Source organism: Procambarus clarkii, chromosome 15 (assembly GCF_040958095.1).
Source record: "Procambarus clarkii isolate CNS0578487 chromosome 15, FALCON_Pclarkii_2.0, whole genome shotgun sequence".
NCBI lineage: Eukaryota > Metazoa > Arthropoda > Malacostraca > Decapoda > Cambaridae > Procambarus > Procambarus clarkii.
In genome coordinates, this window is record NC_091164.1 from 11,051,334 (window position 1) to 11,077,202 (window position 25,869).

At 45.5% G+C, this 25,869-nt stretch overlaps 1 protein-coding gene across 3 annotated transcripts in view; it reads left to right on the top strand.

The window, feature by feature from the left end:
* LOC123759112 (neprilysin-1) overlaps nt 1-25,869 on the top strand; it is a 504,536-nt gene that overhangs the window by 411,884 nt on the left and 66,783 nt on the right. For all 3 annotated transcript variants that reach the window (XR_011228616.1, XM_069324969.1, XM_069324970.1), the window contains 5 exons: nt 7,986-8,213; nt 9,069-9,152; nt 15,100-15,320; nt 15,525-15,710; nt 24,478-24,600. Coding sequence is in view for 2 of the 3 variants with exons in the window: in XM_069324969.1 (XP_069181070.1) it covers nt 7,986-8,213; nt 9,069-9,152; nt 15,100-15,320; nt 15,525-15,710; nt 24,478-24,600 (842 nt within the window). In the remaining variant the exon portion in view is untranslated. The remainder of the gene's footprint in view (nt 1-7,985; nt 8,214-9,068; nt 9,153-15,099; nt 15,321-15,524; nt 15,711-24,477; nt 24,601-25,869) is intronic.

Below are 25,869 nucleotides of genomic sequence, written 5' to 3' on the forward strand. Positions count from 1 at the left end.
AAGCACTGGCTAAATATCTCCAATCGACCAACAAATTGGGTCACATCTGACCCGCGCCACATTTATACCTGGCGCCACCAACAGCTAAACACAGAAAACAACTGCCTCGTCGCAACACCAAGGATCAGCTGACGCCATAAACACAACACACCGCCCTACGGTGCGGCAAGTCTCCCTCTAACATCCACCTCTGTTTTAGTCGCCGCTCCTCTGTCTACAGCACAACGCAACAAGCACTTTTGAAACTCTTATCATCTTCAACATAAACGCCTCTACCAACATCTGTACTGGTGCAGTCATCGGGAGGACAAACCCTTCATGCAAACTGCACCTACTATCAAGAAGAAGAAGAAGGGTTGAAGATGCCCGCGTTGGCAACACTGTGGCTCAACTTGGGCTCTCCAGTCAGCCTCGTTTTGGCGCCAAGTTGGTGGGAATTTGGCGCGAAGTTGGTGTGAATTTGGCGCCAAGTTGGTGGGAATTTGGCGTCAAGTTGGTGTGAATTTTGGCGCGAAGTTGGTGTGAATTTTGGCGCGAAGTTGGTGTGAATTTTGGCGCGAATTTGGTGTGAATTTGGTGGAAATTTGACGGGAATTTGGCGCGAAGTTGGTGTGAGTTTGGTGGGAATTTGACGCGAAGTTGGAGTGAATTTGGCGCTAAGTTGGTGTGAGCTTAGCGAGAAGTTGGTGTGAGCTTAGCGAGAAGTTGGCGTGAGCTTAGCGAGGAGTTGGCGTGAGCTTAGCGAGCAGTTGGCGTGAGCTTAGCGAGCAGTTGGCGTGAGCTTAGCGAGAAGTTGGCGTGAGCTTAGCGAGAAGTTATTGCGGACTTTGCGTAAACGTTTCGCAAACTTATCGTGAATATGACAGTAAATGAGGATAAAGTTAGCTAGGTTTGGTATGTTACGGAGGGAAATATTTTGGGCCACACTCTCACTCTCTCTCTCTCTCTCTCTCTCTCTCTCTCTCTCTCTCTCTCTCTCTCTCTCTCTCTCTCTCTCTCTCTCTCTCTCTCTCTCTCTCTCTCTCTCTCTCTCTCTCTCTCTCTCTCTCTCTCTCTCTCTCCTCTCTCTCTCTCTCTCTCTCTCTCTCTCTCTCTCTCTCTCTCTCTCTCTCTCTCTCTCTCTCTCTCTCTCTCTCTCTCTCTCTCTCTCTCTCTCTCTCTCTCTCTCTCTCTCTCTCTCTCTCTCTCTCTCTCTCTCTCTCTCTCTCTCTCTCTCTCTCTCTCTCTCTCTCTCTCTCTCTCTCTCTCTCTCTCTCTCTCTCTCTCTCTCTCTCTCTCTCTCTCTCTCTCTCTCTCTACACCTGTGGACCCTCACACACCTTCAGATGGGAGGTGAAGTATCCACCTGAGGAATCCACCTTACACTAGAACGTAATTTATAAACCTTCATAAGATCTCTCGAGAGACGATCTATGCAACCTAGGTGAGACCAAGACAAGAGTACGCAGCACTGGCATGGACTCCGCCCGTGTGGGTCGTCAACAGGTGGGCTGGACTGAGAGAGAGGAAGTAGAGCGGGGCCCACCTCCACCCCCACAAACAACTCCTACCACGTGAAATTTAATAATAAAACAACTCGAATGCTTAAGACTTAGACTTCTCAGTCCGTATCTCACGCTCAGATATGTATTGTTGTGTAATCCACCACCATTACAACCACAACCACCACCACCACTAACCACCCACACAGAGCCACTAACACCTTCAGTAACAGAGCCAGACTCACCTGTTAAGTCCCGAAGCGCTCTATAAAGAGGGCTGCCACACAGGACTCAATTCACCCTAAGTGTCGGTTCCTGTCATTAAGCCAACCCTCTCTCAACACGCATCGATTCCCAGCGCTCGTATTGGTAGGAGAATTGGAGTGGGGGGGGGGGGGGATGAAGAGAGGGGGGTGGGGGGAGGGGGGATGAAGAGAGGGGGGTGGGGGGAAGGGGGGTAGAAAGGGGGTGGAGGTCCTTTCCCTTGTTTGTGGGTTTTCATGAATGTGATAATATTGTCTTTTTTATCATTGTTGACATAAAAGAGACATTAAGGTAGGCGCCCAGGACAATGAGACATTAAGGTAGGCGCCCAGGACAATGAGACATTAAGGTAGGCGCCCAGGACAATGAGACATTAAGGTAGGCGCCCAGGACAATGAGACATTAAGGTAGGCGCCCAGGACAATGAGACATTAAGGTAGGCGCTCAGGACAATGAGACATTAAGGTAGGCACCCAGGGCAATACAAGTAATAACACTCACATAACTAATTGATAAACAGGTAAGGGAGAGACAGACACACACCGTCAGACCAATACTGGACTGTGCAGCGTTGGTCTGCAACCTGCACATTGGGAAGAATAATAACAAAAGTGAAGAAGAACAGCGATAGTGCAACAAAATTAGTGCCGTAGCTGTAAGGAGTACGCTGTGAGTTACGGGACCTCACAATCATGAAGACACAGAGGAGATATGACCACAACTTACAAGATACTCAAGGGAATAGACAAGGGTGGACAAGGAGTGCCTTTTAAATTGTGAGAAAAGTAGGACACAGGTGGAAGCTGGAAACGCAGATGAGTCTAAGAAATGTAAGGAAATATTCTCTCCCTGTTAAGATGGTCGACAATGGCTTCGACGAGAACAGGAAGCCGGTGGCTTGTCAAAAGTCCCCCCTTCCCATTTTTTATGATTTTATCCAGCTCGAATTTTGACTTAAGCTGTACTTTGGCATTTACGGCTTCAGCGGGTAGGCGGCTCCATGAGTTTATAACCCTATGGTTGAACATGCATCTCCTGGCTTATATCCTTCATTGTGGCGTGTTAAGCTTGAAGCTGTTGCCGCTTGAATGTGTTACATCTGACCTTTCAAAGAAGTAGTCTGGCTTGATATCCTCCAAATTGTTCAGTATTTTAAAAGTTTTAATGAGATGAGCTCTGTCATGTCTGGTTTGGTGTGTTTCAAGTCCTGTGGCGCTCAACCGTTCCTGGTGAGAAAGTCGCCTTGGTTCTGCTGGGGATTTTTGTCACCCTGTGTTGAACTTTCTCCCCAGCAGATATGTCGTTCCGAGGACTATGTCCCTTGCTTGCATACAATAACCCAAGCGGAGGCGCTCCAGACATTTATACAGTTGAACCTTCTTTTCCTTGAAGCCAAAGGTTCTTTTTACTTCAAGGCAAAGAAGTCAACCTTGGGTTTGGTTGCACTAAAATAGGAAGTTATGGACGCCATCTCCATCCACAACTTTTATGCCAGATTCCAGAAAGATATAAAACGTCAGAATACCTAAATTATAACGCAACAAGTAAGCCGAAAGTGCAGAGCTCAACCCCTGCAAGCACAACTAAGTGAATACAGCTAGGTGAGTACACACACACATACCACCCAAAGTAACTACACACCCTCTCTCTCTCTCTCTCTCTCTCTCTATCTCTCTCTCTCTCTCTCTCTCTCTCTCTCTCTCTCTCTCTCTCTCTCTCTCTCTCTCTCTCTCTCTCTCTCTCTCTATCTATCTATCTATCTATCTCTCTATCTCTCTATCTCTCTCTCTCTCTCTCTCTCTCTCTCTCTCTCTCTCTCTCTCTCTCTCTCTCTCTCTCTCTCTCTCTCTCTCTCTATCTATCTCTCTATCTCTCTATCTCTCTATCTCTCTATCTCTCTATCTCTCTCTCTCTCTCTCTCTCTCTCTCTCTCTCTCTCTCTCTCTCTCTCTCTCTCTCTCTCTCTCTCTCTCTCTCTCTCTCTCTCTCCCTCTCCCTCCTGATCTCTTCCCCTCACCCCTCCCTGCACCCACCAATCTCCTTTTTCCTGTCCCCTCTCGTGTCTCATCTCCCTCCACCTCCCCTTTATATCCTCCTCTCCCTCTGTCTCCCCCCATACCATCCCTCTCTCTCTATCTTTCTCCTCTCTCCTCATCTCTCTGATCCTTGAAGTCTAACACTAACCCTACGCACCAAAAAGGGATCAAGCAGGATGGTAGGACAACAGAACACAGGTGGAGGAGAGGGACAGGACGAGTCACACATGGAGATGGTCGCTCAGGCATTGAGGGAATCAGTGGAAAAATCATGAGGGAAATCATAAGTAAACTACAGATGGAACTAGGTGCAGCGCAGGAAGAGATAAAAAACAAAAAAAAAACTTCTCAGGCTCAGGACCAAGCAACCAACCCCCAGGTAGCAGGAGATATAGCAATGGCAGGGACCCCTACAAGGCGTGGCACCTTTGCTGAAATGCTGAGGAAGAGCCCAGAATCCATGTCCACAGTCTAGGAAGATGCACTGAAAGCAGCAACTTCGCTGGAGGCAGCAAGATGCACGAGTCAGCTAATGGAAAGAAAAAGAGCTGTAGTCGTGGTATGTATTAAGGAACAAGAAGGTTCCAGGCAGGAAGAGTGGAGAGCTAAGGACAAAGCTGCAGTGTCACGGATACTGAAAGAGATACAAATGGAAAGGCTGAGCAATGCATAGAAAAGATTTTCTGGATTGGCCAGTACAACAAAAACAAAAATCGATTGATCAAGGTAGTATTCAGGAACGAGGCCACCAAAGAGGACATTCTAATAAAGAAGAGTAAACTGCAATATGTAAGGAAATACAGAGAGGTTTTCCTTCAGAGGGACATGACCAGGGACGAGATAATGCAGGCAGCAGATGCAAGGAAAAAGGGAGAGGGAAGGGAGCCAGGGAAACCTCAGCCTCCAACCCAACAATCCGAGAGGGAAGTGGGGAATCCCAAACTAGCAATTCAGGAACCCCAGAGGGGACTGCAACACCCCCACCTGCCACCCCATAGGAACACCCCTCCCCCTAAGGTGGTACGCGAACAAGGGGACACAGGTGGAAACTGAGTACCCACATGAGCCACAGAGACGTCAGAAAGAACTTTTTCAGTGTCAGAGTAGTTAACAGATGGAATACATTAGACAGTGATGTGGTGGAGGCTGACTCCATACACAGTTTCAAATGTAGATATGATAGAGCCCAATAGGCTCACTAATCTGAACACCAGTTGATTGACAGTTGAGAGGCGGGACCAAAAAGCCAGAGCTCAACCCCCGCAAGCACAACTAGATGAGTACACACTTAACAAATACAGTATAAAGCATATTATACACTCATTTTAATACCCCAAAGTGAGTTGAATACAATAGCTACTCCATAAATAGAAAAGAGTATTATGCTAATGGAGTGTGAAGATGTTCGAGCAGTCGCAGGGCTGGAGCGACTGGGCGCGTGTTTGTCACAGAGGAAATGTTCTGAAACCTTCCCATGTGTGTGTGTGTGCATGTATCGATTGGTGAGTGATGGAGAGAGAGAGAGAGAGAGAGAGAGAGAGAGAGAGAGAGAGAGAGAGAGAGAGAGAGAGAGAGAGAGAGAGAGAGAGAGAGAGAGAGAGAGAGAGAGAATCACAGCGGAAACGGCTTCAGACAGACACAAACAGAAGACCAGGCACAGAGGCGAGATTCGCAGACACAGGAGACACAGACAGTCACAGACAGGGAAGACAGACTCAAAGTGTGTGCGTGTTAATACACGAGCGTGTGTGTGTACTCGTGTACACACATGCACACACACACATGGACATATGTGAGTGTAGACGTGCGCGTGAATGAGCGCCCGCGTCATGCAACATTGCACAGTCAACAGTGATACATAGGTGAGTGCTAGCGAGCCCTTAAGATCTAGTCTCGGCTGACGCTTGAGGGCTCGGTCAATCCTCTGATTACCTCTGGTGTAGGGCGGCAGAGAGGTGCCCAGGTGTCGTGTCCTATTGGGCCAGGAGCCACCAACCCCTTACGAAACCTTTACATCTTTCCCCTAAATAATTCCTGGTTTGTTTGCCTTTATTAAACAGTTTACGAGCTTGGAAACTTCACAACCCATGGTTATTAATGTTATCAACAACTTCGTAGTGCTTCAGAGCTCGTAAACTGTTCAATATATGTAAACGACGCTGGCGTGATTGAGGAAAGATGTATAGGTTTCGTAAGTGGTTGGTGGCTCCTGGCCTTCGAAGAGCCCACATGTTGTGATATATTTAGATTTTAAGTAAATATGTATTAAATGGTATTATATTTTCCTTGGACATGTGGTGCTCTAAGGTGATAGGATGAATACTAGGATGGTTGGGAGACTACTGGAATGATAGGGAGAATACTAGGCTGAATAGGCGAAACCTATATTCATTTGATTGGATAAAAGCAGGCCCAAGGAAACATGATAACAACACACAAAATACTCCTGAGAGTAGACTTTGTGGATGACAGACTATATAAATTAGGTAGAACCAGAACTAAGCTACAAAAATGGAATCTAAACGTCCCATCCGAGTCAGAGGGATGTTATTGATAACTGTCAAGTGTCATGTTTGTAAGGAATTGAAGAGAACCAGGAGGAGAGTTAGTTGGGACCGGCTCCATTTTGAGACCGGTTAGTTGAGACGGTTTATAAATACGTACGATAATGGCCCATCTTTGGTCACTACGCTAGTTGACCTGAAGATGTGGGACCAGGAACTGTAGCTTGAGCCTTTACTTAATACGGGAAGGTAGCTTTGAGCGCCCGTAAGTGCAGTTAGGTGAATACACACACACACACACACACACACACACACACACACACACACACACACACACACACACACACACACACACACGAGAACTCTCAATGCAGGCCGTTACGCAAGCCGGAAGAGCACCTTCTGGAAGAGCCGCATCTAGTGGAACATCTCAGAGCTTTCATATATCCTCTTTCCTTTGTTCCGGACGGCTGGCCAGGTGAAGCTGGGGTGAAGAGAGAGGGCCTTATTACCCCTGGAGTTAGACAGAAGGCCCTCAAGTGTCTCCTCGGCATCACCGTGACCTTAAAATGCAATTACGCAAGCCACTCCTGCAGTGTTATTAAAGCCATTTTCTGCCACTACCCGGTTTTTTCTTACCTTGATTATTGCTTCAAGAGGCGGGAGGTCTTTCCAGCCCGTCCTCTCTCCTAATACGTCGCATTTTTTAACGGAATGAGCCAACCCGTCAAAACACCAATGTGTTATCAACAATTCTAACACTTTAATATTGTCGAATTCTGAGCGTCGGTCTTGTTTGGGTGATCCGACTCTTACCTAAATTTACTTGAGTTCGTCCTGCCATTATTCACAGAGTACCACATCAGGAAAATGGGCTCCCCTAACATGGTGAAACTATTTTATTTTTTCCTGGGTAGTAAGTGTTATTTCACAATGGTTTATGCCTTCAAAATATAACAAAATGGCTGTTATCCCCTCCAGAAACTTAGCCTTTTTGACCACGACATCTCTCTCTCTCTCTCTCTCTCTCTCTCTCTCTCTCTCTCTCTCTCTCTCTCTCTCTCTCTCTCTCTCTCTCTCTCTCTCTCTCTCTCTCTCTCTCTCTCTCTCTCTGAAATTTTTAATTTTCCCAAAACATTCCAGATAGACCAGATAGATTCAGTGCTAAGTATACTTGTCGTATATACTTATCAACACTATCAATCTAGCATATATATGTTAATCCAGCATACTTCTTTTGATACAACATACTTCTCTTGATACAGCACTGATGTATGATAATTCTATTGATACGACATACTGCCATTGATACAACATATTCTATTAATCCATCATGCTTTTATTGATATAGAAACTTCTATTAATCCAGCATACTTCTATTATACAGCATATACTTCTATTAATCCAGCATACTTCTATTATACAGCATATACTTCTATTAATCCAGCATACTTCTATTATACAGCATATACTTCTATTAATCCAGCATACTTCTATTATACAGCATATACTTCTATTAATCCAGCATACTTCTATTATACAGCATATACTTCTATTAATCCAGCATACTTCTATTATACAGCATATACTTCTATTAATCCAGCATACTTCTATTATACAGCATATACTTCTATTAATCCAGCATACTTGTATTAACACAGCATACGTCGATGTATTAACCGGAACCGTCTTCCTTGCAGACAAGTTCCAGGAAGTGCCAGTACCGCGGCCAGAGGTGTGTACGACGCCGGAGTGTCTGCGGGCGGCGTCGCGCCTCCTGGACCGCATGGACCGCACTGTCTCCCCGTGCAGCGACTTCTACCAGTTCGCCTGCGGCAACTACCTCCACGAGAACGTTGTCCCCGACGACGCGCTCTACCGCTCCTCCATGCAGGAGATGCAAGAGGACGTCCTTGTTATAATTAAGAGTGAGTTTAGGCTTTTTTATTATTATTATTATTATTATTATTATTATTATTATTATTTTTTAGTTTAGGGTGTGGGGCAGAGTGGTGGTGAGGGGGGGGGGGGAGTCTGTCTGTCTGTCTGTCTGTCTGTCTGTCTGTCTGTCTGTCTGTCTGTCTGTCTGTCTGTCTGTCTGTCTGTCTGTCTGTCTGTCTCTCTCTCTCTCTCTCTCTCTCTCTCTCTCTCTCTCTCTCTCTCTCTCTCTCTCTCTCTCTCTCTCTCTCTCTCTCTCTCTCTCTCTCTCTGCGCTCGTTGGGACATTTTCCCCTACATGGCGTCCTTTCAATGCCTCATATTTGCTCTCTCACGCCCCCTTGTACACTGGTGCGGGGGCGACTCGGGCAACGCCGGGTACTCCTCTATTTAGTATATGACATAACTGTAATTCAGTGTAGCCAAATATTTCCAGTGAAGTTCCTTCTATCTCGGTAGAGCGACGGTCTCGCTTCATGCAGGTCGGCGTTCAATCCCCGGCCGTCCACAAGTGGTTGGGCACCATTCCTTTCCTCCCCCCCCCCCCTCCGTCCCACCTCAAATCCTTATCCTGACCCCTTCCAAGTGCTATATATGTCGTAATGGCTTAGCGCTTTCTCATGATAGTTCCCCCCCCCCGCTTTCTTTATCTGTTTCCTTTGTCCTGTTCCCCCTTCCACTCTCGCCCCCATCCCTTCACCGTCCTCTCCCCACGCACACATTTTAGCGTCTTGAATAACAAATGCTAACACTAACAAGTAACTTGACCATGACATGAAGAATAAGGCCAGGCACCTGTACTAATCCACCTCTCCCTTCCCCCTGTGCTTGATCTGTCCTCTCAGAGATGCTGGACGCCCCGCACGGTGACAACGACACCGACGCCTTCGGCAAGGCCAAGAGACTCTACCACTCCTGCATGAACACCAGTAAGTGACGGAGAGAGCTGTTGGGGTTGGGGCGGTGCATTGGTGATCACTGTCGCACCCTTCTCACAGTGCATGGTGAGGGTGGGGGGGGGGCATGGGCATGAGGGGTTAATTGGCGTAGTGGTAAGACACTCGCCTGGCGTTCCGCGAGCGCTATGTCATGGGTTCGTATCCTGGCCGGGGAGGATTTACTGGGCGCAATTCCTTAACTGTAGCCTCTGTTTAACGCAACAGTAAAATGTGTACTTGGATGAAATAACGATTCTTCGCGGCAGGGATCGTATTCCAGGGACCATAGGATTAAGGACTTGCCCGAAACGCTACGCGTACTAGTGGCTGTACAAGAATGTAACAACTCTTGTATATATCTAAAAAAAAAAAAAAAAAAAAAATTGTGATGGTTGGATGGGGAGATTGTTGTTGTGGTGGTGGTGGTAGATAGTGGTAGTGGTGGTTTGGAAGGAGATTGAGATGGTGGTGATTGGATGTAGTGTATGTTATTTAGGTAAATCTACATTATTACGTGCTTGCAAGATCAAGCTCTAGTTCCCAAGCCCCACCCATCTAATTATTAGCCGTTTCATTAATTTTAAAATTTCTCATCACATCACAATATGAAGTTGAGTATTGAAATACCTGCCGTTACTTTTATAATGTATCAATTATCTACGTTGAAGTTGTTATTCTTTAATATCTCTAGGATACATGACTCGTAGTACAGTGGGATTCGTTGATTCTTCTGTTACCATTCCCATCACCTTACACTTGCTGGTGTTGAACTCCAGCAGCCATTTCTCGCATCAGTTCTGCAGCGTTTTTTAAGTCATCTTGGCGAATCTGTCGCAACTCTTCTCATTAGTTTTGCATCGTCTGCAAACATGGACATGTAAGACTCAAGTCCTGTAGATAAGTAATTTACATATGTGAGGAATAGTAAGAGTGGCAGCAGCGATCCTTGAGGTACTCCGCTTGTTACTCTACGCCAGACCCACTGCTCGCCCCTCACTGTTACTCTCTTCCATTCCCGGTCGAGGCAGAAATGGGCAGAATTTCACCTGATGCTCACGTTCACCTAGCAGTAAATAGGTACCTGGGAGTTAGACAGCTGCTACGGGCTGCATGTGTGCGTGTTTATTATATTAGGTCATCTGATTGTATCTGCAGAATCGAGCTATTAGCTCTTGGACCCCGCCTTTCTAACAAATTTATTTTTCCTCTATTATGTCTACTACATATATTTCTCTCTTAACACACGCACACACACACACACACACACACACACACACACACACACACACACACACACACACACACACACACACACACACACACACACACACACACACACACACACACACACACACACACGCACACACACACACGCACACACACACACACACAGCTGACTGTCCCCCTCCTTCCCCCCCCCCCTGCGAGGAATCAACATCCACTAAACCATTCACGTCTGACCCGAATAGAAGACCAAAGATATTACGGGTTATTCACGCCCGTGCCACCTCTTGGGTGGCTTAATCTTCATCAATCAAAGATACACTCCAAGAATGTCACAGATCTCCACACACAACATTCCAAGAATGTGGAGGTGGCGAGCGTTTCCGGTTGTGTAGTTAGTGTTTTTATCTCGTTTCTTGTTTGTTTGTTTAGCAGACTTACCTGATGTTGAGCATGTACCGAGAGAATGTGGAGAGGGAGGGACAGAGTTAGAAGACAGAAGGAGGAGACAGAAGAGTGGAGACAGAGAGAGGGACGGAGGGAGGAGACAGAAGGAGGAGACAGAGTGAGGGGACGAAGGGAGGAGACAGAAGGTGGAGACAGAGAGAGGGACGGAGGGAGGAGACAGAAGGTGGAGACAGAGTGAGGGGACGAAGGGAGGAGACAGAAGGGGAGGGAGACAGAGTGAGGGACAGAGGGAGGAGACAGAAGGGTGGAGACAGAGAGAGGGACGGAGGGAGGAGACAGAAGGTGGAGACAGAGTGAGGGGACGAAGGAAGGAGACAGAAGGGGAGGGAGACAGAGTGAGGGACAGAGGGAGGAGACAGAAGGGGAGGGAGACAGAGTGAGGGACAGAGAGAGGAGACAGAAGGTGGAGACAGAGTGAGGGGACGAAGGGAGGAGACAGAAGGGGAGGGAGACAGAGTGAGGGACAGAGGGAGGAGACAGAAGGTGGAGACAGAGTGAGGGGACGAAGGGAGGAGACAGAAGGGGAGGGAGACAGAGTGAGGGACAGAGGGAGGAGACAGAAGGGTGGAGACATAGTGAGGGGACGGAGGGAGGAGACAGAAGGTGGAGACAGAGAGAGGGACAGAGAGAGGAGACAGAAGGGGAGGGAGACAGAGTGAGGGACAGAGGGAGGAGACAGAAGGTGGAGACAGAGAGAGGGACAGAGGGAGGAGACAGAAGGGGAGGGAGACAGAGTGAGGGACAGAGGGAGGAGACAGAAGGAGGAGACAGAAGAGTGGAGACAGAGAGAGGGACGGAGGGAGGAAACAAAAGAGTGGAGACAGAGTGAGGGGACGAAGGGAGGAGACAGAAGGGGAGGGAGACAGAGCAGGAGAGATAGACAGAGACAGAGGAAGCAAGAACAAGGAAGCTCGTTAACTCTCAAACAAATTGTTCATTCAGAGAACAGACGAACTATCCAGGCTTATATGATACATTTAAGTTCATATTTCACATGTAAGGCGTCCGTACTACCGCTCGTTAGTCCAACCCGTCCTCATAAACGAAGACCAAATGCTCGTTAAACCAGCCGCCAAGCTCGTTAAACCAGCCGCCAAACTTGTTTATAAATAAATAAACACTCTACATATTACTCCCCAACGGAATGTGCTCAAACTCTAAGAATGCTTTACTCTCTCCCGTTCGAATCCCATCTTCCATCCACGTACTGCAAATACTAACCATCGCTAACAAAACCAAAATGCCAAACCAGTTTCCTCGTGTAAGAATGTTGTAACAACGTTCTAGGCCTAATTATGTAGATGAAATTATAATTTATCCAATATCTTCTGTCTTTTACTGTATATCCATCAATTAGAATGTCTATCTGTTCGAGGTTGGAGGCTAGACGCATGGAGGTAGTGTCTGCCATTTTTTTTTTAAGTGATTGCAGTTGGGTATGTGCACAACATGGACGGGTCGGGATTGGCATCAAGCAAAAAATTGTCATGTGACACTGAACCATTATGACCTAGCGCTGTTTTTATTTTTTAAGACAAAGACACAGACAGACAGAGACAGAGACAGGAGGACAGATAGGAAAATACGGAAACAGTCAGACAAGGACGGACAGCCATTGAGAAAGACAGAGGCAGACAGACAGGCAGAGATAGAAACAGATATATAGACTGGCTATATCACAGATGTTACATAGCAACACTGGCTATGATTTCGGGACTTAGCGTCCCCGCGGCCCGGTCCTCCACCAGTCCTCCATTTTGTTACACACCCCCAGGAAGCAGCTGTCTAACTCCCAAGTACCTATTTACTGCTAGATGAACAGAGCATCAGGGTGAAAGAAACTCTGCCTATTTGTTTCCGCCTCCGCCGGGGATCGAACCCGGAACCTTAGGACTACGAATCCCAAGCGCTGCCCACTCAGCTGCTAGGCCCCCCCCTTAATCTAGGGCGAAGCATTGTCCGAGGTTTTCCTTCCACTGCTCTAGGCCTTTGGGTATTGTTCTTGTCTATCATTCATGCCCACAACATTTATTCCCTTACCTAACTCTCCCTCGCAATAATGTGATTATATCATTAACAGGTTAAACATCATAATTATTATCCCTGTTTATTATCCATCCCGCGCTTCTCCGGTTACCATGACAACCACACGTAGGAGGGCAGCCATCTTGGATGTTTACGTTCGCAGTCAGACTTCCGCGTAGGTCGTCTTTTTAGTATATACCGTTTATTATCATCAATAATATTTTTAATTGTAGTAGTTCCTATTGGTTGGACCCATGTATTATGACCGACTGACTAGATCAAGGCATGGTATCAAGGCCCGAGTATTATTGGGACCCGTATAAATAACACTAATTATAGAATTCGTGACCTCTAACAACCCGGGGAATATTGTGATTCTTGATGTTTCAGGCTTTGGAGCCTCTTGCTGGAGTACGTGATTCGAACAACCACAAATCTCTGTTCGAATACCGTTTTTAGGCCTATTCTTGATTGTATTTTTATATATGCAATATATATATATATATATATATATATATATATATATATATATATATATATATATATATATATATATATATATATATATATGTATATAAACAAATCCACAAGGGCCGTGACGAAGATCCGAACCTGCGTCCGGGAGCATCCCAGACACTGCCTTAATCGACTGAGCTACGACAGGGTAAAAGGGTTGAAACCGAAGTTCTACTGAACTTACTGGATCCCGTAGCCTCTCCGAGGTTACGGGACAAACCGGGCTTTTACACACATATATATATATATATATATATATATATATATATATATATATATATATATATATATATATATATATATATATATATATATATATGTATATATAATATATATTTATTGACAGCAACAGGACCACAAATGATGTCATCAACATTATATTCCAATACATTACAGATGACCCTCACATCACTGATCATAATGTGAGAGCATGTTAACACGTCATTGTACTAAGGTTCACATCAAAATTGATCGTATAATATTTGTTAGTGTGTGCGAGTACTCACCTATTTGTGCCTGCAGGATCGAACTTTAGCTCTTGGACCACGCTTTCTAGCCGTTCGTTGTCTAATGCAATGACTCCTGACCTATTTCCCTTTCAAACCTGCTTTTAAAGTTATATAAATGTAGTTTGACTTTACAATCTGCTCCTATAGGTTATTTCATTAGTTCACTAACCTTATGCTAAAGGAAAACTTTCTAACATCTCTATGACACATCTGAGTCTCAAGCTTCCATCCGTGCCCCCTTGTTCTGTTGATATTTATTGTAAACATTTCCTCTGTTTCCACCTTGTCAATCCCTCTAGGTATTTTAGATGTCTGTATCATGTCCCCCTCCTCCTTTCTAATGTCGTCAGGTTTAGTTCCTTCAGTCTGTATGTGTATTCACCTAATCACCTAGTATTCACCTAGTTGTGCTTGCGGGGGTTGAGTTCTGCTCTTTCAGCCCGCCTCTCAACTGTCAATCAACTGCTACTAACTACTATTTTTTTCCACACCACACACACACCCCAGGAAGCAGCCCGTGACAGCTGACGAACGCCCAGGTACCTATTTATTGCTAAGAAACATGGGCATAAGGGTGAAATAAACTCTGCCCATTGTTTCTCGTCGGCGCCGGAAATCGAACCCGCGACCACAGGATCACCCATCCAGCGTGCTGTCCAGCCAGCCACTGGCCCCGTGTGTGTGTGTGTGTGTGTGTGTGTGTGTGTGTGTGTGTGTGTGTGTGTGTGTGTGTGTGTGTGTGTGTGTGTGTGTGTGTGTGTGTGTGTGTTCGTTGAACTGGGAGTCGTTTATCCGGTTCAAAACACTTTGTCCGCCGTAGCAGGTTGGGTGGTGTTGGCGGACTTGTCTGGCGTGCCAGCACATGTCCTCTGCCGGTATAGTCTCTGTAGTATATTCATTTGTACTTCCCATCCTCCTGCGTCGTCTTATTTACCACCGCCCAACCCTTGAGAGACTCGTTTCTCGCTAGAACAGTTTTTGTTTCCGTTACCGTTGCTTCCCCGTCGCTTTCCCGCGAGCCTCACAACACCTAGTTTCCTCTCTCCACATTGCTTCACATCCCTGTTGTATCGCCTCATTTCCCTCCCTCATAACTCCACATCTTTCCCTCATATCGCCTCACGAGGCGACCCTGCTGGCCCGTCACCCTCAGGGAAGCACTTCCACTGTAGAATATCCGTCATTTCCTCCTGCAGGCTTCACTGTCCACGAGAAGGACATGGCGGACTCGCCCATCTTCGACCTGCTGACGGCGGAGCAGCTGGGACAGTGGCCGCTGCTGGCGCCTGATCGCTGGAACGAGAGTCATTATAACCTAGAACGCCTCCTGGCCCAGCTTACCCTGTACCAAGTGCACACCTTCCTTGACTCCTACATCACTCCGGACGAGAGGAACTCCACCATGTACACTCTGCAGGTGGGTGATGGGGAATGGGGGGATGTGAGGAAGGGAAAGAAAGTGGGCGAGAGGGGTTTTATTCCCATCACCGGCTACATATACCCATCTTCGTCTCCTCCCTCAACACGTATTTGATCTTGGAGTCCTGAACCAGCACAACACATCTACATCAGCTCTCGTCCCCCGCCTGTCCCCCCATTAACTCCCTCTCCCCCTCTACAGTTCTACAAGGGGTCGCCGGCACTAGCCAGGAACTACTTCCTCAACACGACTAACGAGGAGTACGCCGGCTACATGGCAGCGTACCGGGCACTCATGGAGGAGACGGCAGTGGCACTCTCCCCGGACCAGTCACTCAATGTCTCTCACATCGACGAGCTCATCGCCTTCGAGACCAAGTTTGCTCTGGTGAGTACACGCTCTCCGGGGGGTGGGGTTGGGGTGGGGGGTAGGTGACGCTCTCCGGGGGTGTGGGGGGGTAGGTGACGCTCTCCGGGGGTGTGGGGGGGTAGGTGACGCTCTCCGGGGGTGGGGGGGGGGGGAAGGTGACGCTCTCCGGGGGTGGGGGGGGTAGGTGACGCTCTCCGGGGGTGTGGGGGGGTAGGTGACGCTCTCCGGGGACAGAGGAGAGGGATAAACTACCCTTCTGTCAACACAGTCGCCATTGCGTCAACAACCAGATGATTACTCGGTGTTTGCTTTGTGGAGTGATAGGCAAGTGGGGAGTGGCTGGGCCCCACCCCCACTGGGGGGACAGTATTGAACCCCACCACCACGGGGGGAAACAGTATTGGGCCCCACTTCCACTGGGGGGGAGGGCAGTATAGGGCCGCCACTTCCACTGGGGCAGAGGAGTGGGGGGGCATTATTGGGCCTCTCCACCTCCATGTAACAATACAGTGACAACCGTTGCCACTATTGTAACAATAATGCATCAGTAATATATCAATGCCCCGCTCGTATGCGTAGGTGTGGGAGCGGGTCGTCCACCTCCCCCAGGCTCTGCTTCAAGAGGCTGGGGTCGTTCATGCCCTTGCTGGGGTGGTTCTTCTCCGGCCCCGACCACGGCGGTCTCCGGGTTTGGAGTCCCTGTGCCTTCTTAAACCAACCTCGAGGACAGAGGAGAGCCTAGGGGCTCCGGAGCTGGAGTCCCTAGGGGCAGTTCGTTTTTGCCTTCATCCTCGTTCTGACAGTTCCTGCGACGGCGCTGAAACCAATCGTATCGGGGTTTGCCTTTCCATTGGAGGCTTTCGGCGTCGTGGAGAATAGGTACTGACTTGCTGCATAGGTAACAGCTTCTCTGTATCAACCTACCCTGACTTTGCGCCCTGGAGAGACCACTCCAGACCGACAACTAGAGCACAACACTATAGTTTCCTGAGACTGATAGATGCCTACTACTAAGGAATCAATATTTTCATACATTACACAACTCATCAGATGTGAAGGAAAGAGCTACTGATCAGCCGTTGGCTTCCTGTCCCCAAATAGGTCGCCCAAGATGGTGGCCGATGAGTAATTTTGAATATTATTATTTATTTTGCGAAGTAGTCAAAGTAATTTACTTAAATCGTAATTTAATAGTATTTAAATTTAGCGCTATAATTTAATTTAGCATTATATTTTAGGGGGATCATAATTTTTATAGTTGGTGTTGAAAATGGATATATTTACGAGCGGGCATCAGCCGTGACGTACTAGGCGCGCCATTTTCCATAATAATATCGTTTGAACTTCATAAAATTTCAGTGTGCCGCTCATAACGAGGACAGCAAGAACTTATATGAAACTAAAGTGGCCGGTATATTCACAGATATCGTTCAAGTAGCGCTCATTTTAAAGTTTGGCCAGAAAAAATGTCATTACGTTTTTGAAAAAAAAGAGAGGAGGAATCCGTTATCATATAATACGGAATATGATGACACATCATCTTTGTTCTTTATGAGCATTTCTACTTGTTTCTACTCATAAATGTAAACTCAAACTTTGCACAAGTAAACTTTAGTCTATAGAGAAGCAAAGTTAGTGTACAAATTTTTCGAAGAAGTGTATTGCAGTATTCAAATTTAGGCCATGCGTTACCTGCAGCCACTGGCAATAATTAGCAATAGCCACTAACAGTAATAGGGCATATTACTGTTAATTATTCTATCACTGTTTCTCCTCTTACAAACAACTCGGTATCCCCGATTGTGAGTCGAGAACGAAGCCAACTATAATGAGACCAATACGGGAATTTGCAGCACCCGGCTCGACCTCTCATAAATTCCGCCGCCTCGTGAAGCATAAATTCTAAGTTGAAAATGCACAGAGGTTTTCAGCGGGATTAGTGCCAGGGATGAGAGTGTTAAGCTATGAGGATGGGTTAAAGGAAATAAACCTCATAACCCTGTTAAGGGGAGTAGAAATAGCCTAATCTACTCTATCCCTTTGAGATGTATTTTTTCTTGTCTCAATAAACATACTTGAACTTGAACTCATAATCCTGAAGGGGGGGAAGGAACAGTTGGGACATGATCGCAACATTCAGCATACTGATGGAAATTGACAAGGTGGACACGACAGCTCCTGTAAATGGACTCTAGAACGTGAGGCAATAAGCGGATGATGGATATACAGGAATTGGTGAAAAGTAAGAAAATTACGGTGCTCTGTACGGGTGATTCAACAAGTGGAATGCACTGAAAGCAGCCTCGTCCTCCTTAGGTTTACCAACGTCAAGAAAACGGTCAATTTAAGGTGTCGTCTCCTAACCTACCAGAGGACCCAAAACAGAAAACGGAACAGTACGTCACTTTCGCCAGCCGCTTCCATTTTCTAGTACGACAATTTTTGGCCTTATGCGTCGTATTTCGCACACGAGCAAAATATGACGTTCTTTGTAAGAAGACAAGTTGGTGAAAGAACCTGTGGTACTTGATCACTTCATCAACAACTTTAAGGCCAAATTCAAGAAGAAATTCGAACGCCAGAATAGTTCCATTTTTAACACAACAGGTACAACAAGGCAAGTATTCTGTTAAACGAACACGATTAAACGATTTTCTGTTTGTTGACCAACTTGTATAATTGCTCGTTCTGTCATGTCCCTCCCACCCACCTTTTTTTGTTCCTTTTTCAACACAATTTATACTTTAATCTCAATTACTATTAAGTTTTAGTCTAAGTTGTTTTTTCCCACACTGCCCGAAACGCTGTGCGTATTCGTGGCTTTAGGTATTGTATGTATTAGTATTTTCTATAAAGCCAACATTATGTATGTAACATATTCTATGTATGTACTTTTACCTGAATATAAATATAAATTTGAAAATTTGAATTTGTGTTGTGTTGATTTAGGGGCGACGACGATCGTGGGATCGGATGCGCCCAAAATTTGAATTTGAACACCAAGAGTATTTCCCTGTCACTTTAGTTACCCCCATTATTAAGTCATGCAAACCGCATTTTCTTTTATTTTAATTTCTACCGGGAGGGATCGAAACACTATAGCCTAAAGGTTTATATGTTTACCAGAATTTACCTTAAGTTACCTGAGGGCCACTGTCTCTGACGAGGACAGGAAGCCGGCGGCTTGTTGAGGGTCTCCCTATTTGTCCAGCTGGATTTTGAAATTCACCAGCGGTTTGGCATGTATGGATTCGGCGAGTAGGCGGTTCCATGGATTTTATTTTTGTTATAACTGTAGGTGAAAAATCATTTCTTTTTTGTCCTATATTGTAATTCGTTAAACTTGAAACCGTTGCTTCTTTTTTGTGTTATATCTGACCTTTTAAATAATGGATCTGGATCAGTATCCTCCAAATTGTTAAGTATTTTAAAAATTTCGATGAGATCCGCTCCGCCATATCTGGCTTGCAGTGTTGAGACCCTCAACCGTTCCTGGTTTGAGAGTCGACTTAGTTCTGGAATGATTTCTGTCACCCGGCGTTGAACTTTCATCAAAGCAGATATGTCTCTGAAGGTGAGGTCTCCATGCTTAGATACAGTAATCCAAATGACGGACGGGCGGGCGAAGCGCACCGTCTAAGTATACGTAATACCTATTCGAAATACGTATATATATTTCTAGGTATACGTAAGATATACAAGAGCGGGAGGTACGCGCACTCTGCCCCTCTGTACGGCGACTAATGTAGTTTATCATTGTCGTAAAGAGGAAGTCTTGCCTTAGGGGTGCTACAGAGCCTTCCCGGCTTGATGCCTTCTTTGATAATTACTTACTTGCCTTAGGGTCGTCCAGGTTCCCGGATCCTAGGTCACCTACACTGACCTTTCCTAGAATACAATCCACAACAGCTTCTTAACTCCGGGTACTTGTTTACTGCTAAGTGATCGCGGCATCGGGCGAACACAAACGTCTCGATCTTTTCTTCTGCGGGAATCGAAGCTGGGACCTTGAAGTTGAGATCCGGCAGCGCGGACCATTACGCTATGAAGGTTGACACACGTAGCAGGTAGACGCCTATTTAAAGACTAATTTAATGATTGGCTTAATGATTTAAAGACTAATTTAATGTGATATAAGGCTTAATATGGACTGCAATGGCTTTGCTGTTGAACTGAAAGCCTGTCAACCGCTGGAGGGTTATTATAGGCCTTCACAATTGCTCACTGACCTCCACAATTTCCTCCACAATTGTTCACTGAACTCCACAATTGTTCACTGACCTCCACAATTGTTCACTGACCTCCACAATTGTTCACTGACCTCCACAATATCCTCCACAATTGTTCACTGAACTCCACAATTGTTCACTGACCTCCACAATTGTTCACTGAACTCCACAATTGTTCACTGAACTCCACAATTGTTCACTGAACTCCACAATTGTTCACTGAACTCCACAATTGTTCACTGAACTCCACAATTGTTCACTGAACTCCACAATTGTTCACTGACCTCCACAATTGTTCACTGACCTCCACAATTGCTCACTGACCTCCACAATTGTTCACTGACCTCCACAATTGTTCACTGACCTCCACAATTGCTCACTGACCAGCCAGTGAAAATATTTTAGTCTTAAACACACTTTCGAAACAAAGTAAACTCAGTGTACTGAGAAGTGTACCAAGAGGTGTACCACACACCGAGAAGTGTGGTATACCCCTTTTTGGTGTACTTTTCTTGACGATTGATTGAAAAATGAAGTACAGTAATTAGGAATTTTCCTGGTTGTCAAATTTTCAGCCATCGTAATGAACATTTTCGCGGTGCTGAATAAAATCATTGGCTACAATAACTTTTTTGTGCCTGTGTTTTTTTGGGGGGTTTTGTTTTCGTAGAGTTTCGTTAAAAGTAGAAACATGCTTAAACTTCTATAATTTGTCCGTAGTGTGATTAGAGTTTGTCCATCATGCAGCCCCATTTTCTGTTTTGGGTCGCATTTTCTACTGAGACATTTTCTGTTGTGACTTTTTTTTCGGGGGGTTCGGAACAATTATTGTTTTTATCCTATTTTCTAAGGGGACGCGTTTTGTGCTGTGACCTTAGGGAAAGTGGCCTAGCATACACTCTGACCTTAGGGAAAGTGTCCTAGCATACACTCTGACCTTAGGGAAAGTGGCCTAGCATACACTCTGACCTTAGGGAAAGTGTCCCAGCATACACTCTGACCTTAGGGAAAGTGGCCTAGCATACACTCTGACCTTAGGGAAAGTGTCCCAGCATACACTCTGACCTTAGGGAAAGTGGCCTAGCATACACTCTGACCTTAGGGAAAGTGTCCCAGCATACACTCTGACCTTAGGGAAAGTGGCCTAGCATACACTCTGACCTTAGGGGAAAGTGTCCCAGCATACACTCTGACCTTAGGGAAAGTGTCCTAGCATACACTCTGACCTTAGGGAAAGTGTCCTAGCATACACTCTGACCTTACGGGAAAGTGTCCCAGCATACACTCTGACCTTAGGGAAAGTGGCCTAGCATACACTCTGACCTTAGGGAAAGTGTCCCAGCATACACTCTGACCTTAGGGAAAGTGGCCTAGCATACACTCTGACCTTAGGGAAAGTGTCTCAGCATACACTCTGACCTTAGGGAAAGTGGCCTAGCATACACTCTGACCTTAGGGAAAGTGTCCCAGCATACACTCTGACCTTAGGGAAAGTGGCCTAGCATACACTCTGACCTTAGGGAAAGTGTCCTAGCATACACTCTGACCTTAGGGAAAGTGTCCCAGCATACACTCTGACCTTAGGGAAAGTGTCCTAGCATACACTCTGACCTTAGGGAAAGTGTCCTAGCATACACTCTGACCTTAGGGAAAGTGTCCTAGCATACACTCTGACCTTAGGGAAAGTGTCCTAGCATACACTCTGACCTTAGGGAAAGTGTCCTAGCATACACTCTGACCTTAGGGAAAGTGTCCTAGCATACACTCTGACCTTAGGGAAAGTGTCCTAGCATACACTCTGACCTTAGGGAAAGTGTCCTAGCATACACTCTGACCTTAGGGAAAGTGTCCTAGCATACACTCTGACCTTAGGGAAAGTGTCCTAGCATACACTCTGACCTTAGGGAAAGTGTCCTAGCATACACTCTGACCTTAGGGAAAGTGTCCTAGCATACACTCTGACCTTAGGGAAAGTGTCCTAGCATACACTCTGACCCCTTCATGAAGTGACCTAACATTTACCTGAATTTACCTGCGGGGTCACCATCTCTCTGTAGAGATGTTCGATATAGATAGGAAATTGGCGGCTTGTCAAAGGTAATAATTGGTTACCGTTTCCAGACATGTGAGCAGGATTGTTTTGACAAGCCGCGTGGTGTTGATTTGACTGGATTGTTCACTGTGTGATTGTGAACATTTCCCTCCCTCACTGTTCTTCCGTGAGCTGGTAGATGAGCAATTAAGGTCAGGCTAATTGGACGATAACTTAATTGCTCTTAATTTTTTACTTAATTTTTTTTTAATAAGTGCGACGTTTGCATAGTTCCAATCTAGGGGAACTTATTCCTTCGTTCAGAGATTTTCTGGAAAGACGTTTTAGTGGTAGACTAGGTTCATCTACCAGTTCCTTTATAACTTTGGATTTAATTCCATTCACACCTGGGGCTTTTGAATCTTTTTAGTTTCTCAATGTCAAGGACCTTGTTTACCTGACGGACACCATCTGATTGATTGATTGATGAAGATTAAGCCACCCAAAAGGTAGTACGGGCATGAATAGCCCGTAAGTGGTGGTCCTTTTGAACCATTACCAGTATCAATAGATGATACTGGAGATCTGTGGAGGTGCGACTGCACCCTGCGTGACGGGAGATGTCTCCCGTACGGACACCATCTATCTGGTGTCCTCATTTAATTCGTTCTCCGTCCCCTGACTGCTGAAACATTTGTGTGGGCATTGGGATGTTGTCTAGACTTTCCAGTGTGTTCACTCATGTAAACAATTCATTGAGAGTGTTGGCTGCCCCTTTCATCGTCTGTTATAATTCACGACAAAAGCTTTTATCATAGCTTCGTTGGTCTCATCGTTTAAGGGTTCTACAGGGATCTTTTATTTTGGTTCTATTTTTTATATAGGCATAGAATGTCTATGGATCTTTATGTTTTGATCAAGATTTCTTTCGTAGTTTCTTTTGGCTGACCTGATTTGCTGGGTGGCTGGATTTAAGGCTCTTCTGTATATCTCTTAATCTATGTTGTTCTAATATGCATTCATACTTTCTCCATGAGGTTGCGCTTAGTGCTAGAGATTTGTTTACTGCCTGTGTCATCCATCTAGTTCTCCTTCTTTTCCGTCTCTTTCTTGGCACATATTTTTTAACAAGTTCATTGGTGAACTTTTAAAAAAAAAATTCCTCATGATCCTTTCATTCCTTGATGTCCTCTTAACTCCCTCCAGGAGGTGTCTTACAACGCCTCACTCATTTTATGATAGTCTCCCTTAAGGCAGGTCTAGACAGTCATCATCCTGGACTCTTATATAGGTTTCTATCATTTTTATCCATCTTAGAATATTGTGGACACACGTAAGAGCAAGAGTCTTGGTCGATCTCGAACCCATTGTTGATGTGACGACTTATACTGAATTTTGTAACTCGTTCATCAAGATTGTAACTTGCTTAGCTAAATGAATTGTGGGGTTCAGTCCCTGAGCCCATTATGTGCCTCTGTAACCCTTTCCACTACCGCCCACAAGATGGGTATGGGGTGCATAATAAATGAACTAAACTAAAAAAAAACTATCGTCAGCACAAATCTTGAACGGTGTTCCCTCGGGCTGGTTCTGTAATATACTGCAGGAGAATAAGAGTCCTGGACCCCGTCAAGACCTATTGTTCTCCTTCCAGATGTGACGTTAGAGTCATCCAGTCTATTGTTGGGTTGTTAAAGGCCCCTATTATAAGGGCCATGGCTCTCAGCTGCAAAATTTATCACAGAAAGTGTCCTCAAATACAATGTGATTCCCTCTCAGAAAGTGTCTTAGCATACTTTTAAGTAACCCCTTACAGAAAGTGTTCTGTTTTCTGTAGACATTTTCTGTGAGTGTTTAGGCACAAAAGGTGCTGCTTATTCACGCTCAGGGAAAGAAGTAAGACCTTTTTCTTTTTTTTTTTTTTGGTAATGGTATTTTCTTTAACCGGGTTTTAACTTTTCTTTAACTGCTAGGCTCACTAGTCACGCTTTCCTATAACTGATGTTTGGGTCATTGGTCAATGTGACCTGTAATTTCTATATTAGCTTTTTAATGTTCCCCGCTTTTTTTATTTTTTATTTTCTCAACACATTTTATACTTTAATCTCACTTAGTATTAAGTTTTAGTCTTTAGTGTTTTCCTGCCCGAAACGCTGTGCGTAATAGTGGCTTTAGGCATTGTATGTACTAGCTCTATCTATAAATTCATCAATATTTGTATCACACCCTGTATGTATGTACTTTACCTGAATAAACATTTGAATTTGATTTGAATTTGAATTTAACTGTCCCATTTTTATACCAGCTCTCTAACCAAACCTAGCCTAACCTAACATAACCATCCTATTTACAATGCAGCTTTCTACGAAAACGTGTATATATATTTACAACCACAAATATTCCACAATATACATATTTCTTGTTTCGCACCTTTAGCCAGGACCACCTTTATTCACCTACACCCTAACTCATTTCCAGCTTGAGTGTTCCAGCAATTTTAACTTTCATTTCGCCTACATTTCAGATCTCAGACAGCCGAGCGTGTGGGAGTGGGCGAGATGGCGGGAACATGTCGGACACCCTGGTGGAGGAGGAGGAGGTCTCCGGCAGGATGACGGTGGCCCAGCTGGAGCTACTGGTCCCCGAGGTCAGCCATGGGAGGCGGGGAGGTGCCGATGGGTTGATTGATTGATTGACGAAGATTAAGCCACCCAAAAGGTGGCACGGGCATGAATAGCCCGTAAGTGGTGGCCCTTTTGAGCCATTACCAGTATCAATAGACGATACTGGAGATCTGTGGAGGTGCGACTGCACCCTGCGTGACGGGAGATGTCTCCCGTGCCGATGGGTTCTCTGGAAACGGGTCTTATACCCGAGTTAAAAATGATACTTTAGATTTAAATTAATATATAATACTACTGGGGACCCACCCAGGGGGTTCCCGGTAGTATACAGTGGGGATTTGTTCTCGGCAGAGAATCGAAAATTCCTGGTTCAAATCCCGGGACGGAAATGGTTGGGCGCGTTTCCTATTTCCTAATGTACCTGTTCACCTAGCGGGAAATAGGTACCCAGGAGTTAGTCAGCTTGTTTTGGGGGTTGCATCCTGGGGAGGGGGGGGGGAGACCTCGATATGTATTGTATATATAATCTGGCTGCCTGTCCCCCGACAAAAGGGCACTACATATATGAGTGTGACCGAGAGGGCGCAAATGGTCAACTCTGTAGAATTCTGACGAATTTGTCTATAGTCTCGTAATTGTTTTTTGTGGTACTCTGGTGAATCTATTGGCGATAAGTAGATACGATTCTCGATTGTTTCTGTTTAGTTTATATGGGATCTGGTTCTGCCTAATGGAGTCCTCTTGGCTTCTGAAAACTCTTGTAGTGTTGTGAAGGAGCCTCCAGGATTACTGTAGAGTTTTGTGAACGGCTTTGAGAGCTTATCACCAAGAGCCTACTACAATCATCAGAACCAGTCACCAAGAGTCTACCACAATCATCAGAACCAGTCACCAAGAGCCTACCACAATCATCAGAACCAATCACCAAGAGCCTACCACAATCATCAGAACCAATCACCAAGAGCCTACCACAATCATCAGAACCAATCACCAAGAGCCTACCACAATCATCAGAACCAGTCACCAAGAGCCTACCACAATCATCAGAACCAAACACCAAGAGCCTACCACAGTCATCAGAACCAATCACCAAGAGCCTACCACAATCATCAGAACCAATCACCAAGAGCCTACCACAATCATCAGAACCAATCACCAAGAGTCTACCACAATCATCAGAACCAGTCACCAAGAGCCTACCACAATCATCAGAACCAATCACCAAGAGCCTACCACAATCATCAGAACCAGTCACCAAGAGCCTACCACAATCATCAGAACCAATCACCAAG